Source organism: Drosophila takahashii, chromosome 2L, assembly GCF_030179915.1.
Source record: "Drosophila takahashii strain IR98-3 E-12201 chromosome 2L, DtakHiC1v2, whole genome shotgun sequence".
Taxonomy (NCBI): domain Eukaryota; kingdom Metazoa; phylum Arthropoda; class Insecta; order Diptera; family Drosophilidae; genus Drosophila; species Drosophila takahashii.
In genome coordinates, this window is record NC_091678.1 from 1,364,547 (window position 1) to 1,378,965 (window position 14,419).

General features: G+C 40.4%; 1 protein-coding gene across 1 annotated transcript in view; it reads right to left on the bottom strand.

The window, feature by feature from the left end:
- Positions 1 to 14,419, bottom strand: part of tutl (immunoglobulin superfamily member turtle) — a 42,526-nt gene that overhangs the window by 4,201 nt on the left and 23,906 nt on the right. Inside the window, 8 exon segments of the mRNA XM_017159586.3 lie at positions 1 to 48; positions 408 to 428; positions 430 to 478; positions 654 to 768; positions 5,459 to 5,872; positions 11,276 to 11,359; positions 11,737 to 12,600; positions 13,201 to 13,471. Coding sequence (XP_017015075.2) covers positions 1 to 48; positions 408 to 428; positions 430 to 478; positions 654 to 768; positions 5,459 to 5,872; positions 11,276 to 11,359; positions 11,737 to 12,600; positions 13,201 to 13,471 — 1,866 coding nt within the window.

A 14,419-nucleotide genomic window follows, 5' to 3' on the forward strand; every position in this document is an offset into this window, starting at 1 on the left:
ATGGCAATGAGAATGGCGGTTAGACTTGATATTCGGGTTTGTTTGTACCTAAAGGGAAAATAAATGTGGGTCTTAGTATAGGGTTTCAAAAGAATATGATACAAAACTCAAAAGAAAACAATTACTTAAAAAACGTAAGGAAATGAAAGGAAACGAGAAAACACTGGCGATTTCAAACATACTAAAATTAGTGTCCAAAAGTAGGCTACACAAAATTGAATTTTTTTAAAGCATACTTTTAGACACCACTATTTCGAACTTCTTTCGTTCTTTTTTTAGCAATTTATTTAATTAAACATTTTCCAAAGAGGAAAAAACTTAAAGGAAAAACCAAGAAAATCACTTTACTGAAACCAAACTCAACAAAAGAGAGAAACTCAGATAAAGTTTGAGAAAAGTTTGCTTACGATTTTGATTATGACAGGATGGACCTGGAACTATAAAAACGCTTTCATAATCACGGTAATGTTCAGTATTGCTATGGAGCGATATAGTAGATCGGTGGAACGTGCATGGCGGATGCCAATCAGAGTGAAATGGGTAGACAGATAGATGACAACGTTACAGATACACGGATACAGATTCAGATTCAGATAGGGCGGTGGTAGAATTTAGAGTCAGATATTAGCGAGCCAACCTACAGGGATACTCACTTTTTTAAAGGCACTTGACCAGAGGAAATTGAGCCCGTACTGCGATTGTGCAAATGATGATTATTGGCGGCAATGTTACGAGCGTCCGTTATCCTGCAAGCTACCATGTTGAACTCTGCAAACGTATAATTTCTAAAATTAATTTGGCGTGCAGCGTGAGCCGTCCTATCCGGTAAATAAAATACCCGTACACCGTACGTATAGCTACCAAGCACACACACTCTATATATACACACACGACGTTCACGGGTATATGTTTATGCACATACGCATATATATCTACTACGGTGCTCTCTACATATAGACGTATATAAATGCGATTAGGCTCTTTCGAAACTCGGCTTAAATCAAGGACAAACTGGCGTAATGCGGCTATTTGTTGATTTTTCTAGGGAACGGGTTGAATTGCAGGTCCTTGGCACAGAGAGAAAGGTTATTTTGGGATTAATAACAAAAGTTTATCAATAACACCTTAAAAGTGCCAAAAAGTATGCTACAAAAATTAAACTCATTTTTATAATATTGTTGCATACTTTTGTGAACATTTATAAGTGCTATTCAAACTCGAACCTTTCATTTTTTATTTTAATTAATTTTAATTTTAGAATGAATTTTTAAAAATGGTAAAATTTTTCATAATTTATACTAATAGGATTTGAAAATCACTTGTAAAAGTGTCTAGATTTTTATACCCTTGCAGAGAGTATTATGATTTCAGTCAGAAGTTTGCAACGCAGTGAAAGAGACGTTTCCGACCCCATAAAGTATATATATTCTTGATCAGCATCACTAGACGAGTCGATCTAGCCATGTCCGTCTGTCCGTCCGTCTGTCCGTCTGTCCGTCTGTCCGTCTGTCCGTCCGTTTCTACGCAAACTAGTCTCTCAGTTTTGAAGCTATCGCGATGAAACTTTCCCAAAAGTCTTCTTTCTATTGCAGGTAGTATATAAGTCGGAACCAACCGGATCGGAGAACTATATCTTATAGCTCCCATAGGAACGAAACGTTAAAAAAATTCTAGCTTCGATGTTTTTTGAAATAAAACGTTCTACTCTTGGAAATATTATTTTTTAAATATTTCAGAATTTCGAATAAAATATTTTAAAAATCGGACGACTATATCATATAGCTGCCATAGGAACGATCGGAAAATTAATGGGAAAGTTACACAGAAATAAATTTTAGCTGTTTTGGTTTTTATTGTATTCTCTTCTACTTTAGAACATGACTCTTTTTAAATATTTCCGAATTTCAATTTTAATTTTATCAAAATCGGACGACTATATCATATAGCTGCCATAGGAACGATCGGAAAATTAATGAAAAATATTAGAAAATTGAACATTTTTGCGATTTGTTAATTAATAGGAATGATCTGCAAGGGTATATAAGCTTCGGCTGGCCGAAGCTAGCTTCCTTTCTTGTTTTGCATACTTTTGGGCAGATCTATAAATGATTTAAAAGCTCCTAACTTTAATTTAAAAACACTCAACATTAATAAATTGTAAATTGTTAATAAAATGTAAAAACTTTTTATAAATATAGTTTAATGGAACTCTTTCTCGCTGTGCACCTGCCCTCGTTGATTATGCCAATTTGCATGCCAGCATCGCCAGATTACACACTCCTGTTGTTTCAGTTGTCGCCGCTAATAAGTTTAGATTGTTTAAATTTTAGCAGTTACTAGGCTATTACTAGAGGACACTAAACAGTCGCCATTTACCAGTTAGCAGATAACAGCTTGCCATTTACCAGTTAGCAGTTAGATGACTACGACTAAACTATGTTGTTAGTTGGATTCAGTTTCAGTTTCAGTTTTAGTTGATTGGGGTTGCAATTACATATGTACGGTATAGGAGAAGGAGCAATTCCAATTAGTGAGCTAATTGAACGGCGGCTACGGGTTCGAGGAATCACAATGCCAACTAAATCGAAACTTAATTCTCCTCCGGCCAGTTGACGGTTGTCGAAATATCGATGACAAACTATTCAGGTTCAGGGGATATCCACCTACATACGGCTATATGCGGAAACTCCCCATATATATACCATATAGCATTCACACTCCGAATGGCATATATATACACAGCCGTGTGCTCTTCGCAGTATTTTATTTAGGATCTGGCTTCGAATGGTTGACAAAAAAAAACAATGACACGTGAAATGGCTTTTAAATGGTCAAGTTACGAATTGTGCCAACGGAAAATAGAGAGAGAGAGATTATGAACTCAAGTTTAATGCAAATCGAAAACCAAATATTGCTGATTATATGGGGATTATGGGGGATGCAAAAAATAAACAAAAAAACTGAGAAGAAGCAACAAAGTACTTTATGTGATTCACACAATCGAGGAAAACAAAAAGTGTGTTTGAGAAGTATTGTTCTTGTTTCGTTTGGCTGTGCTGGTTTTGTTTTGATTTTTGGGTAATTATGAGATCTGTGGAATGTGTGGGGTGCTTGAGATTTATTTATATGAGATATAAGGCAGTTTCTTAACGATCTGCTTGAGAAGAGAGGCACTGACAACTTGTTAGTGGAATGCAGATGCTTAATCGATGGTTGTGGTGATGTCAGTGTTGGTTAGTTGTTGGTTGGTTGTTGGTTCTTGATAGGTTCTTGGTTGGTTGGTTGGTTGTTGGGGTGGTTGGTGGGAACTCTCTGCTGAAAATAACCTTTAGTTGTCAGTACTCAGGATCTGTGGCACACGACATCGACTTAAAATGATTGCAAAAACTTACCCTTGCTTGCATCGATGTTGGGGTTTTTTAGGGGGTCTTACTATTATTATATTGTTCGGTCGCTCCGCCCTTTGACTGCCCAACTGGGACCTTAATTTATATAATTTTTAAGGTATTTTACTACCCATTTAAAGTCCCCAAAAGTTGGGCGGCCAGGGGCTTTGGAACACCAGATAACCGATCAGTTGACGACGCGATCATTTTATGCTTCGGATTCGGTTTTGAGTTTTAGTTTTTCATTTTTCTAGGCTTTCTAGATTCGAATACTCTACATAATCGACTTGGTTTGTGGGCCTGGTTTTACCATCTTTGTGCGTGAATTGTTTACAAAAAACGTCTGCCCAGTATTGCGCTATATAGATGGTCATTCGCCATTTATATAGTTGTGGTTTATCTTAATCGCAAATACCTTTATCTGTCATGAACTCAGCCCTGGGCAGAAACAACGACGATTTGGCCAAGAACATGCTTGTCAATGGTTCGGAGATAAAGGTATTTCTATTATTATTATCGTTATCAGCTTGTCACATTTATATCATTAGCGGTTTTACGTTAATCTATCGCAGAAAAAAAAGAATGAAGGCAAAAAAAATGTAGAACAATGTGTTCAGTACTGTACATCATATTTTGCAGTTAATGGGCTGCATTGATTTAAAAAAAAAATCGCAATTTCCCTGCTCTTTGTTTTTCATTTTTTCCTCTGTGTTGTGTAAGTGTGTGGAGGAGGGGTTGGGGGCGGGGTCTCGGAAAGAATACATAAATAATTGATTTAAACAACGCAACATTAATTAATCCACTTAAAATACAGTTTAAAGCAAAAACCATAACAAAAGGCAGAGACAGAGGTTCGAAATGGTCGGTTTTCAGTCCGGGTTTTAAAAGCCAGCGGGCGTCAAATAATGGATGTCCTGGATTTTCTGGTACTCCGGCTCCTCTGGCACTGGCATTTTCAATTTCCGCTCAACTTTGGCCGGGTTTTTCATACTGCTTTTGAAAGGAGTTTCTCTTATTTTGTTCCCCCACAGAAAACGGAGCTTAATCGATTGCTTAACTAAAATGGCAACAACTAGTAATATGTTCATGCGTTGAATTCCAAAAACAAACAGGCTGCAAAGCGCTATGAAGCCAGATTGAGTTTACAGAGAAATAAAGGAATATATATGTAGGCCCAATGATACGAACAGAAGGGTTAAGTAATGGAATGCAAACAAAAACAGATAATTTCGGAGGTCTGATGGCCGATTTGCAACTAAGATCTTTGGGGAGTCACTTTTGTCTACGGAAATGGATTCTGGGGGGTTTACCAGGGGCGGGGACGACCAGGGGTACGGAGAACGGGGTTTTTGGAAACCCCTTGAAAAATAAGAAAATAAGAACTCACAACTCAGAGCTAACGAAATCAAATAAACGAAAAAAGAAGGATAACCAAATGAGGAAAAGCAAACCGAAATCCAATTAGTATGTAAATATATATACAGAGATTTTTCAGCAACTTTTGCCAAATTGTAACTCAATTTTATACTTGCACAACTACAACGAAAACGTACAAATCATACAAAATCTCAGACAGGCATAATTTATGGAGAATTTCATATCAAACGCCTTGGTGGCTCGGAAATTTAGTCAAATACTTGAATTTTCGGCAAACAAACGTATTTCAAATGCAAATTCCAATGTGCCGGTTGTTGTCGAACAAACCAATCTTATTTCGAAATCAAATGGGAAACGGAAGCCCCAAAAAGGAAAGCAAGTAACGGTTATCGTTAATCAGTTCAAAGTTATCGATAATTGGGTGGCCTGTGCCGTCGGAAATAGTTAATTATTATTAAGTACGTTAGTTAGTTAGTTAATAGTTATTGCTGAAATGGTTTTGGGGTTCGCCAACAACAGGAACATCGTCATCGATTATTACGATTACTGTTTGTGGATCGATCGATCGTTATCGTTATCGGTACATCTATATCGTTAGCATTATCATTAGCATTAGCATTTTAGTTGTTTGTTAGTGATAGTTTGTCATCAAAAACCATTTCAAGTGTGTGTGTTAGCTTTAGCCTCAGTGTTACCTTTTTCCTGTTTTCGTCGTTTACGTTTATTGCAAATTTTTACGGCACAAACCGATAAAATGATCGCAACAATAAAAAACAGGATGCCCCCAACGACGCCGGCGGTAATCGCCTTGTGCTTGACTCGAGCCGGCACAGGGAACTTCACCTCGTCGCTGGACTCGTAGGACTTCTCCGAGTTGGCCAGCACCCGGAAGTAGTAGGTCCTGCCGCCCACCAGGTTCTTCACCAGATACTGCGTCTCCTCGGGACGTATTTGTCCCCGGTTGAGGGTCTTCCACTGGGCGTCCGTCCGGTACTTAATCGTGTAGAACTTGACGATATGCGCCCGCTCCAGCGGCGATTGCCACGTGATGAGGAATCCGTTCGACACCTCCGTAACGGACACATTCCTCGGGGGTCCTGGCTTGGGACCTACATACATTGGGGGTGCGAGAAAGGTAGAGTAGAACAAAAAACGATCCATTAGTATGTACACGAAAAAACAGTTGAAATGGGGGTAGTCCTGCCTTGTTTTTCACTCGGCAATTTAAGGCAATTCGATTGCCAGCAACGTACAAAGGTAAAATCCGACACATACATTGAAAATATTTAAGGGTGTAGTTTCATTATTACATTTTCATAACCTAATAAATTCGAGAAATTACAAATACCTATTGTGGGAGTTTTATATTTATTTATATCATTTGCTCTACTTTCAATTAATTTTTTCCCTTTAAAAAATCTTATTTTTCTCAGTGTATGCTGGGCCAAATCGTTTGCATTATTTTTGATTTATTTGCATTTCATTTTATGCCTTGTTTATTTGCGCGAGGGATTTTCCACTGCCCTTTTATTACCTTTTGTCTTTAAACTTCGGGTTCCTACTTTAAATTTGTTTAAATTTACCAATAAAAGGTTTAACAAATAATATATATAAACAATTAACTATTATTTTTCAGTGCAAGCTGCGCCCTTCTTTGGTTTTAGATTTTATTTATTTCCTTTTTTTTCGCTACGCTTAAAAGCTTTATGAAAATTCCATTTGGCTTTTTGCAACTCTTTGCAACCTTTTCCTCTTTTTTGCACCATGCATTTATTCATGACAACGAGTCCTGGATGTGGAGGGGATTGACAAAAACACATTTTAATTAGCATACACACATAAAACTTTCCATTTTCGTACTTCGCATTTGAATACTTGTGGGGTCCCCCGAACTTCCTTCCGTTTGAGTTTGCAAATGGAAAGGAAGGGAAGGGGGTCGCAAATACAAAAAAGTACAAAAATATACAGAAGGATACTCCTGAGTGTATGCAAACGAATTATAGGCATAGATAACCTGAATTCTCGGTACGCTTGTCAGGAACTCCTGATTGGAGAACTCGTGCTTTCCTGCTCGATGCAATTAACTGCCGGTCTTCGGGGGATTGTATTTTGTATGCTGGAGGACTCGGCTTGTCGCACATGCAAATGCAAATTAAAACTGCTTGGAGAAATACGTACAATATGTCATATGTAAATGGGGCCCAATTCGTAGCTCCCAATGGCGCTTATGAAATTTTGAACAGCATAAAACGATGCGATGGTCATGGAATCGTGGAGTCAGGGAGTTTAGATGAGCTGTGGGGTTTATTTTTCGGGGGATGGGGATGAGTTTATAAGTGCAAGCCATTTATTATGACGATGCCGCTAACGAAAAATGCCAAGCTCATTATGTATGTATGTATGTTAATTAAAAATGCTTTTAAAGAGCCCTCGCGGGATTTGGAAAGCGCATATAAACTCTGCGCCGTACTTTCGCATATATCAAAAGTTGATTATGCGAATGGGGCAGAAATGAGCAGTGGCAACCCTTTAATTCTCGGGCCCGCATAAAAAATGTGCGCAGATTTGACATAACATAAACGAGACAAGTGACAAACATAAAAAGCAAAATGGCCCGGGAAAAGCGGCTGGGCGGCTGGGAAAAAGGCCTAAATGAGATGGGTAGACACAGCAGACGGACGGACTGTAAAAATGTCAAGGGTAGTCGAGTCGCCAGGGGTTGGGGTGAAAAAAGGCACGAGGCATCGTCGCACGGTTAAATGTTATTTATGACTGCAGCACCGGGGATTCGGGGAAGGGTTTCTCCTGCAGGGCGAGTTCGGTTCAGGGTGACCCGCAGTAAATCTGCAGTTTGCTTGCAGGAATTACTAGCTGTTTCACAAGACAGAGACATTACTTAAGCGCCACTTGCCAGCGGAATAAAAAAAATGTAAGGGAAAAATAATGCAAGGCAGGACTTATATAGGTTGTTCAGTTAAGTTGTAGATGTTTAAATGTGTAAAAGTGTAAGCAGCTTTCAGCTATGATGTCTAAATGATGTACTTGTGCGTAAATAATAATAAATGGTGGTAAAAATTTGTTAAAAATAATACTGCAAATAGATTAGACTTAAGAATTTGCGTACATTTATAATCTGAAGAATTTGCGTACATTTTTTGAACTGAAGAATTCGCAGGAATATTGTAAACTGAACAATTTGCGTCATTTATGAACTGAAGAATTCTCGTTAAATTTTTACAATATTATTTTATCCAACTTACAACTTTTACACATTTGAAACATAACTAAAGACCCTAAAATGGTATTATGTAGTGATGTTGTGATACGGGTACCTTTGACTCTCAATTTGGGCGGCGAGTAAACTAGCTTGCCAAGCGAGTCGGTGTGAAAGTAAATGTCAAAATATGCTAAGAGGTCTGCAAATAAATCAGAAACACAAGAACACGAAACACAAAATTCAAATCAAATCAAGGCTAGTAAATAATTAAAACTAAAGTGTGTGCAAAAAGTGGGAGGTGCGTGTTTGGAAAATTGAAAGAAAGTGCAGTCCAAGTACCGAATAATAGTGTGCTAACTACAGGGGTCACCTTTTCGAACCAAAGGTCAGAGGGAGAGAGAGAAACCCAATCACTCGCATCGGGTTTTCGATAAGTTTTCACCTTGATCGAATGCAAATGCTCTGGCCCCAACTGAACTGAAAAACTCGCAGGGCAACAAAGACCGTGCTGTAATTATGACAGTGAAATGCATTGAATATTCATAAGTGCACATGTGTGGGCTTTCGTTTATAATCAGCCTTGACATGCATTTAGATTTCACTTCTTCTTCTGCTGGTTGTGGTGGTGGGTATGCCAAGTGGGTGGATTCTAGGTTGATCAGTAAGATTGGGCACTAGTCAACAAATCGATTTTCTGATTATATTGGAAATTAAATTATTATTTTAACCCACTACAAAAATGAAATGGAATACATTTTAAGGAAATCTTTTACTCTTTGAAATCCCTTTTAAAGCTGTCTAAAAGTATGCAGTAAAAAATCCTCTTTTGGAATAATTTTGAAATAAATTGTTGCCTACTTTTAGACACCTTGTTAAAATACTTTCAAACCGCGGGATGTTTTGTAGAACATTCTATTTATTTACTAATTCTAAAACATTATTTTTTTTTTAAAAATCCGTTAATATTTTTAAGAGTAACTTAAGGTATCCCCCTGTTCGATCTCCGCGTTCTTTAATTTTCCGAATGTCAGGACAGAAATGTTGCAAATGTTGAAGGAGCTCGCTGCCTGCTGCTCGCATTGTTGTTATTAATTTTTAAGCGCTGCGCCGTATGGATAAAACAGCAGGGAAAGCAGCAAGCACGCACCGCTCTGCACCACTCTGCACCACCCATTTCATTTCAGTTGGGTGGTTTGGGTGGCAGTTGAATGTGAGCGAATGCCAGCGTCAGCGGGTCTACATGGCGTATGAAAATTGCTTGACATAAACAAATGTGGCACGGACATTCACACACACGCACTCACGAGCACACACAGATGCACAAGTGGGCGGCAGGCGGTGGGTGGGGCAGTGGCAAATGGTTTACCGTTGATGTTTTATGCAGGATTTAAAAAAAAAGGAAATATTATAAGGAAAATAAAGCAGCGACCAAGGAGCACAAACGAAAATAAAAGCCAAAGGAAATACAATTTCTGCGAGGCGTTTGCTTTAGCTGCTGTAGTTGTTTTAGTTACTGTTCTTGTTGTTGTTGTTGTTTCTGGGCTGCTGAGGATGAAATGAGGCGGTGGGTGGATGGGCGGTGGGTGGTTTGTCTGTGGGTGGATGGTAGGTTGGTAGGTGTTTCGTTACAAGCGCCAAAAAAAGGTACACACGTACACGAAATCCAGGGTTGCATTACACAACACGGCGCACATTTGCCGCCAGAGTTGCCGCCGTTTTTACTGTTTTTCGTTTGTTATTTGATATTTTGTAGCGTTTTCCTTATTTTTTCGTTTTTTTCTTTTTTTTCGAAACCTACGCGTGCGCCAACACGTATACGCACTGTGTTCCACGCACAGCACACACACACAGACTAAATTAAATACGCTAAATGGGGGAAAACATTTATTTGTGTGTGTGAGGGGGGGGGGTTTACATACACATATAAAACCAGGCAGGGGGAGGGGGGATAAACTACACAACGAGCAAAGGAGCAAAAGAGACAGAGAGCAGGGATAAAATTAACTAGTATCGCAAAGCGGTTGGAAAAACACGCGGCAACGTCGACAAAGGCATTCAAATTGCCGCACCTACGGGGGCGGAAGAATGTAGAGGGGTTTGAGGAGGGGGCGTGGCAGGCATTTGGTAATATGGTTGTTTAAATTACGCTTGCTTTTTTCGAGGGCAACAGGGGTATGAGCTTTTGGGCGTTGTCATATCGACCGCATATATACAACATACAACCTGCAAGACACGACGGCCCAGTTGTAAAAACAGTTCAATTAATTTAAATAATTAAATGTGCGGGGCCCAAACTGTTTTAATTACGCACACACGCGAACGGACGGAGATCAGGACGGAGGATAGTCGTCCTGTGCGTGAGAGGCGGATATGTAATATTCACAGCGCCAGGACCAAAAGGACTCTGGTCCAAAAATCCCCTGGAACACATGTGGCACAAATTATGCCCCGTGGGAAATGGCGCGAATTTTCGGTGGGCGTGTGTTCTTTGGCAGACAATAAAAGGGGGAGCCCCGGTATAATTGGTTTGAATATTTAATTGTTGCTTTTTTTCGGTAGCCAAAATGAATATTGAATTCATGGGGGAGAGGTTGGGATATTGGCTCTGCGGTCTGTGGCCACCAGGGGGGAAACTAGTTTGATTGAGGACCAGGCAGTCAGACTCTCCAAGAACTAAGTGAAATATTGAAAATTTAAGAGGGGTATTTACAACTTTGGTAGGGGTTACATTCAAGCCTCATGCAAAGTGGGGGAGGAGCCTCTTCTAAAAAAAAATTATAAACAAAAATCATAAATGAATATCCTGTACCAACTAGCTATCTAACTTTTATGATTTTTTTCTAATTATAGTTTCAACATTTCAGATTCAAGGAGAATACAACAACAGGAGCTACACAATCATGCATTAAAATATATAACATTTTTTGTTTAAAAAAAAAATTAACCCCCTTTTAAGATTTTTTAATTTCGGTGATTATAAAATAGAGCTTGAAAATTATCGATATTTCCGATATTTTTACAATATCGATTCGATAATATCGATGTTTTTAAGGAAAAACACATATTAAATACCGAGAAATAACAAACTCTGGATATTTTTCAAGCTCTAATATACATTGCTCTTAGCTTAGGCAAAAAAAAGGGGAAGATTTCTTCTGGCGCAAGAGCTATAATTTCGAAATTTTGAGATCTTTAATCCTTGTACGTTGGTGGCTTCGATTGTCCGATATTTACATACAACTACGCATACTAGGGATTTTCTTTTTTTCTTGGTAGATAGGTTTTTTTCTCTTACCAGCTTCGTCTGGCATTAGCTGAAAGAATGAGTCGGGCGGTTGTGTTGCAGCCTTGACATTACGTGGCGCTGCCGGAGCGTCTTCTATTGAACCCGAATTTTCCGTGGTTCCCAGGAAAAATTCGTGGTCGTGGTTTGGCATTTGACAGTTTTTGCATTTTGAGAGATAGCGCGCATGATTAGTATGAGTAGTATTTATTTTTTATCGATTTTCGATGGAGGTTTGGTGGTGAGGAAAAAGAGAAGAAAACGAGAGAAAAAAAGAAGAGCGTTATGTTAGAGCCAATCCAGAATTCAGTTTTTGTGCAGAGGTTGTTTCTTTTTTTTTTATTTATGAGATTATGTGCAGGATATGCCGGGATATGCGACTGCAGCAAGAGAACCCAAAAAGGTAACGTAGGAGAGAGCAAAAGCAAAAAAGAAGGGTATATATCAAAGGATTCAGGATCCCGAGGACTCACCCAAGGTGCGCACGGTCATCACTTTGCTCATCATCCCGTCGCCAAGGACATTTCTGCCCACTACCTGGAATTCGTAGGTGGTTCCGGAGGCCAGGCCATTGATGGTCACCTGTGTGCTGCCCGAGGGCGTGACGGAGATGGTCTGCCAGTCATTAACACCCGCCTCTCTAAACCAGATGGTATAGTCCTGCTTGTACTCGGATCCCCCGCTATATCCCGGCAGCCATTGCAGCGTGATCGAGGACTCGGTGGCCTTGCCGGTGATATTGTAGGGGGCATGCGGCTGGGTGCCCTCGATCACCAGCTGGGTGACGGCCATCAGGGTGGCCACCTCGTTGGACACCACGCACTGGTAGTAGCCAAAGTCCTCCCGCCGCAGGTTCTCGATGGTGATATTCCCTCCCGAGATCTTGATCCGGTTCCTCTGCGACTCGGCCAGCTGCTCGCCCTCCTGGCGCTGCCACTTGATGGTGGGTCGCTCGGTGCCCTCCGCCTCCAGCGCATCGCAGTGCATCTCCACGCTGTCGCCCACCTTCCGCTGGTACAGGGTTTCCGGTTCGACGGTGAAGGCAGGTGGCTTCCTTACCAGCACATCCATGATCCCCGAGGCCCCAGCCGTTCCCAGGGCATTGTAGGGCGTACAGGAGTACTGACCCTGGTGCTCCTCGTTCACCCGCGTGAAGAGCAGCGACCCGTTGGCCATCACCACGATGTCCTTCATCTGGTAGGGCTCCAGCAGCCGCTTGTCCTTCGTCCAGGTGACGTACTGCAGCTGCGGACTCGACTTGATGTAGCACTGGACCACGCCGGCCAGCCGGAAGGGCAGGTACTGCACCGTGGGCGTGAAGGTCACCTTGGCGGGATCTGAAAGGAGAAGGGGGAGATATAAGTTAAAATGGAATAATTAGGGAATTTAAAACTCAAAAGGGAATAACCTAATAACCTAACCAAAGGTGATCTAACCCCTACTTCAGAAAAAATGATGATACGATATTATATTTAATATTTTTTGATTTTTAGTTACTTTCTTAGTGAAGTATAAAAGTAATGAGGTTCGTACACATCGGAAAGTAGATAGGGATAGATGATATAATAGTGTTCTATGTAAAAATATTAACTTAGAACTGGCTTACTTTTTTCGCGTAAGAAGTGATTGATTTTAAATTGAAGCAATAGACTACATTCTAGATTAATATAAAAGACCCCATAAAAAACGGCCAGTAGCAAAATTTACCCAGAACGGATTGACGTAAAAATCTAAAAAAATCACATAAATTCGTTTAATAATCACTAATAAGTTTAGAGTGGTAGTGACTTCCTTGTATCATATTTATAGATACGATGCAACAGTAGATAGGGATATATGTGCCAAATAAACAATTACTTAATCAAGTAATTATATAATTAAATATCTAGCTCTTTTTTAGCCACTTTAATATCTAAATTCCCTTTTCAAATACTCACATTCGACGCTGAGGTAGGCGGAGGCGCTCTGCGGATCCCCGATGCCGTTGGTCACCTCGCAGAGGTACTGGCCCGAGTCGTCCGGCTTGATGGGGTTGATGATGAGCGAGCCGTCCTTGCGGATGGTGACCCGGGTCTCCAGGGCGGCCACCTCCCGGACGGGGGAGCCCTCGCGGTACCAGCGCACCGTCACATTCCCGGGCATGGCCTTAGCCTCGCAGGAGAATATCACTTTTTCGCCCTCGTTCTTGGTTTGATTGGTCGGGGGCACCTGTTTTTTTTGGGGATACGAACAAAAATAAGGTATCAATAAGAGGTAGTTCCCGAAAAACGGTTAACGAACTGCAAACTTATGATGGCTGACTGTTGACTGTTGACTAATTCAAATCATGAGAGAAGGAACCACCCTCTTTTTTATTTCTGGAGCCTGGAGCTTGACAGCTAATTTTTGGCTGTCGCCGTCATCGATATCGGTATCCTTTGTGTGTGCACTCGCTACTTGCCACCGAGAAATAACATTTTGTGCTGTCACAGCTATGAAATGTGCTACCCTGATTTCCCCTGCCATTGACAACTTGTCAGTCAAATGTCAGGAGTCCCGAACCCCTTTTCGTCCTTCCCTCGGTAATTGCATGAGTGCATTCCGTTTTAGAGCTTGGTTTATTTAATGGGCCGCTTTGCTTTCGGGCGATTTGCTGGCAGACTGTTTCTGTTTCTGCTTCTGTTTCATTTGAATTAGTTTTAGTTATGGCCAAAATTGATGTGGGTTCGAAATGTGGGTCGTAAATTGAATTGGCTCGTTCTCGACTTCGATTTCCCCTGGGGTCATCTGTAAAATGTCCACTTTGCCTGCGGCCAGATAAATGTTATTGCAATATTTATGCGCAGATTGCTGCAAAACGGTTGAGCAGTAATTGAGGCACGAGGTATGTGCAATTTCCCAACCCAATCTTTGCTTTCTTGGCTTTCTTGGCTGGCCTGAAAAGCCAAAGCAAAAGGTCAAAGTTCAAGCGCTCCAAGACGCCAAGCAACGTTCGTGCATGTAGAACGAAAAACCCTAAGCCAGCAAGGATAGACCGAAAACGGGCAGGATTGCTTGTGGGATACAGTGAAAAATATGGGATAAGAGATATTTTAAATTGAAGGATTAATTAAAGATTTAATCTCATCAAAATTAATACTTTGGGATTATTATATTGGGATGAGGTACTTTATTGGA